This window comes from Sinocyclocheilus anshuiensis, unplaced genomic scaffold (genome assembly GCF_001515605.1).
Source record: "Sinocyclocheilus anshuiensis isolate Anshui unplaced genomic scaffold, SAMN03320099.WGS_v1.1 scaffold183, whole genome shotgun sequence".
Taxonomy (NCBI): domain Eukaryota; kingdom Metazoa; phylum Chordata; class Actinopteri; order Cypriniformes; family Cyprinidae; genus Sinocyclocheilus; species Sinocyclocheilus anshuiensis.
The window spans coordinates 312,111-316,921 of NW_015548309.1; the positions used below are offsets into that span (position 1 = coordinate 312,111).

The window sequence follows — 4,811 nt, forward strand, 5'->3', positions numbered from 1 at the left end:
CCCACCTCTTCTGCCCTGTCTGAGTGAGGCGCTGGTCTCTGCGTAACGGGCCTGATCCACTTGATACCCCTGCTGCTGTAGGACTCTCTGGTACAACTGGACCTCAGTGTCCGTCGGAGCACGTTGGCCTGTCAGAATAATGGCTTTTCCAGCACATCTGCACTTAGAATGATGAACCTGAGAGAAGGAGGAAAGAGAAACTGTTTTGCAATTACAGTTTTACTTGTATTCATTCTTGATGTTACTTCCTTCAAAACTTAAAAAATGCACAATAAACCTGATTGTATGTTACAAATGCTCCATGAAGTTCAAAACTGGGTTTAAACCGTCCACTGGTTTTGTCACATGTGAGGATCACAACAGCAGGGGTTAATCAGAAAGGCAGCCGAGCATTTCAAAAGTACCCATAATGCAGTCTAGCATGGTAATGGCCAGTGTGGGCCGTCAGGTAGGGAGGAGGGCTGAACCCTGTTTTCTCTGAGAACAGGACTAGATGACAGCAGACTTCAGACGCCTGGACTCATTCAGAGTTTCAGGTGACGGCTGCTGCACAGGACAATTTTAGGATACAGTTCAGTTTAGCAAGAGAGGAAAGCCTGACAACATGAGCCTTTTTAAAAGTCATATTAAACATAGCACATGATCATCCAGTTCCGTGTTGCATAACAGAATCAGAGGAACACAGCGTTATTTGGGCAGAGCTTCAGCATGGAGTGTGTGACTGAGGAAGGGAGGGGAGCCATGCTCCTTCAGCATGGATGATACTGTTCCCCTTTCTTTTCTCTCTGCATGTGTTCATCTTTTTCTGCCGTCATGCTGTGCTGTTCTCTCTCGCTCTCTCTCAGTGGTCCAGTCCTCCTCTGCTTGTAAATGTTTCCATCTGGGAGCTCAGCCACTTTAATGAAAGGGTCCTAAATGGCCAAAGTCAACCCCTGCAACCCATTATTCTCTCTTTACTATTGTATAGTACATAGGTTAGGGATTTCAATAATAAAACTATAAACATCTTTGACAAACTCTTATTAGAGGATATAGTACAGTATACTCAACAACAACAACAATATAATGATATTATTATTATTATTATTATTATTAGTTATTATTATTAACAACACTGGGGTTAGTTGTACATTAGTTTTAGTTGTACATTAAGTAACATTTATTTCTAATTATATTTAAACATTATTTTTTACATATAATAATATTAATATTAGCAACAACAATGCATATTTTAATTTTGTTATTATTATATATAATAATTATTTATGATGTATATAACCCCTTTATATCATCATCATCATCAACAACATCATTAATAATTAAATAAAAGGCTTAGATATACATTTATACAGTAATATATTTATTTCTAATTTAAAGGGGTCATATGACGTTGCTAAAAATAACATTATGCTGTGTATTTGGTGAGCGTGAAAAGACAAAAACAATAAAACCCATTATAAACGAGGCATTTGTTGCATCCAGTGGGGACATAATTACTGATTATAATGACTTATACTGTCTTTTTACGCGTTGCGTTGCATATCGCGCCGCGTAAACATAAAACCATGTCTGCATTTGTGATCGGAGAAATGACAAACAACAAGCGCTACTCTACACTGCTCAAAACTCGCGTTTGAATCGTCAGTGGCAAATTCTTTAAATATAAAAAACGTACTTACAGGCTGTGAGTCAGAAGCGCCAGACTGTCCTTGCAAAGTTGGAACTGCCCCACTTTATAGAAACAGCCTTTGAGCACAGACGCATTGTAGGCTAGGCTACTCTGCAGGTTCAGGAAACAGTACTCCATAAAATGCGCTGCACACATCTGAGTATTTGGGTTGAACTGTTCTGGAACAGTGTTTTAAATACAACTTAACCACTGATTTCTAGTTGTGTCCTCTTTTGGAAGGCCAAACAAAGCAGTTTCGCTTTCACAATGAAACACACAGTGGCCCTGTCCCAAGTGGAACACTTCATGTGCACTTGCGATCTTAAGGACTTACAATGGCCGCCGCGTGCGCGTGTCCGTTAAGTCCACGAGACCATAGGGTGTCCCAATCATCATTTTAGCATTCAGAAGGGTGCTCGAGAGTGCCCCCTTTGCGGCCGTATGCTCCCTCGATCCGCACTTCTGCCGAGCCCGCACTGGGGCAAGCTCCACAGCAGACTTCTACCCGACAGTCAAAGTGGCATTACGTCACGAAAGTACGGACTCAGAGGAAGACCGCGAGGGTTTAGGGTGCCATTTGGGACAGGGGCCTAGAGTGCCGCTATCCTGCATAGTTTAGCTCCAACACTGAAAAAAACCTCACCTGACCTGGTATTCATGTGTTTTATTATTATTATTATATGAAAACTAATACTTAAATATATTAGAAATATACTACTATATACATGCATAACTAACTCCTTTGTTTCATTGTTATTATTATTATTATTATTATTATTAATAATAATAATAATAATAATACACAGTAAATATAATAATTTTATTTCTAATTTTATTTTTGTATAACTACAGAAATGTACAAACATTTTATATCAACAACAGCAATAATAATAATAATAATAATTAATAATAATAATAATACATATTAGTAGTAGCAGTAAATATAATACTTTTATTTATTTATAATAAATATTAGAAGAATATTAGGAGATGTGTATTCAATTAAGCAATTAGATTTTCGCTTGAAAGCGAGATAAAAAAATTATAAAAATCTTACACTTACATTGAAGGATGGACTTAACTCATATCTAGATACTAGAATATCAGAGACTTTTAGCCATCTAACAAGTAACCATCGAACATAACCATCTATAACACCTTGGCAACTGCATATCACACAAGCGTCATGACGGCGAGTTTTGCACAAGCTAGCACCGCTAAAATCTAGTTTATAACTGTTCTCTTTTCTTTTCACCTACTAGAATTCCAACTTCATCATCAACTCAAAATAAATAAGATGCATCTCATTTCCAGTCTTACTTAGTTTCCCACTCTTTCTTCCCTACATCCCCCAGTCTGTCTCTCCTCGCATCTGCTCCCTTTCTCCTGCCCCTCTGTGAGACCTCAGGCTGCAGACACTAATCTAAAACATGCAATTACTGTACTACATTCATTTTACCCTCCGTGTCTGCGGCCCAAGACACAAACATCATTACTTCATTAAAGCGCTGCCTAAAACAGCCCAGCGCTCAAAGGAAGTAATAACAACAAATAAGAAACGTCTCATGAAGAAAGAGGGAAATAAAAAGGAAGGTGGGAGGGAGAGGGAAAAAAACAAACAAACAAAAAAAAAAAATAATAATAATATATATATATATATATAACCCTGAGCTGAGAGAGCACAATGATACATTAACTTTAATACGATCTGAAATTAAATCAGCTATACACAAAACACTAAATCCTCTCAGGGTAATCTTCCTTTAATTCCCACCACATAAAAACAGGAGATGAATATACACATAAATATTAATTTAGTCCTCTGGTGAAGGGATCTGTGGAAATGCAGTCAAATCACAGCTGAAAATGCTCTTTCATGAAAAAGCATCCTCTTTTGTTGCTAACTTGTAAATGATGAACAAGCAAAGGTCATTTTAAACTGTGGGAACCAGACATAAAAATCCAACCAAGTCTTGAATGCAAATGAGAGACATAGTAGATGGTGTTTGGCATGTGCAACTAAACTCCAAAAGTGTTTGGACTAAAAATAATGCTATCATCTTTAAAAGCCATCCTCCTAACACCGTCCCCAAAGGGTCATGACTTTTATGGCACACATGGTACAGAAAAACACACAAAGACATAGGCTATGTGCACATGCATGCAATACTGACAAGAGAAAAAAATGACATATTCTCTCTCACACACAAACACACATATACAAATGGGTCACAAGTGTTGTGTATAATACAACGAAACAAATCTAAGCATAACAACATCTGTACTCAGATTCAAACAACTCAATCCTCACATGCCCTCTGACCCAGTAAACACACAGATAAAGAACAGACCACCCTGACTGACATGCAGAAATCCTACACACAACCTTACCAGAAAGTAATGTGGTGGTACTGGTGATTGTATCAGATGGTATTTCCATGGTTAATGTTTGGTTGTGAAGGCTACCAAAACATTCAGTGCACTAGTCAGGCTAGTGTAAAATATCCAGAAGTTTTTGTGTGCTCAGGATAGCACTTAGGAGTTAGTGCCCATGCCAAAATACCATTATCATCTCATAAACTCTACTCTGTTTTCTTACGACAGCAATGTGGAAAGACAAGCCAAACAAAATTAACATCATTATTAAAGTCACCCTCTGCGCTCAGATACATCAGAGCAATGGCAAAATTAACTATAAAATTAACACAGACAAGTTTTTCTAACAATCAAGTGCAGAATGTAAAGACTTACATCAGAATAGAAAGTATCTGTGAATTCAGAACAATTATGCCTTTAAAATCTGACTGAATGAGTCACATTTAGAGCAGCTGTACTCTTCAATATGACTTTTTTATATATTATATGTGATTCTGTAAAAATGAGCAAACTTGCTATGCATCCAGTTAAACTATATTACTACTACTACTACTACTACTACTAATAAAAATAACATAAAACATGTAAACATATCTATTAAAAATATAAATGTAAATACATTTAATAATGTCTTCTGACTTAAGAATGTCCTGTGTCATAATTTATACACACACCTTTATTATATTAATACATCTACTACTACTAATATATATGAATAAATTTACAAAATGTATACATTTATAATAAATAAAATACATTTAATGTA

General features: G+C 36.5%; 1 protein-coding gene across 1 annotated transcript in view; it reads right to left on the bottom strand.

The window, feature by feature from the left end:
* Positions 1-4,811, bottom strand: part of LOC107656212 (cadherin-like and PC-esterase domain-containing protein 1) — a 54,340-nt gene that overhangs the window by 44,315 nt on the left and 5,214 nt on the right. The window contains 1 exon segment of the mRNA XM_016443978.1: positions 6-177. Within this exon segment, the coding sequence (XP_016299464.1) occupies positions 6-177 (172 nt within the window).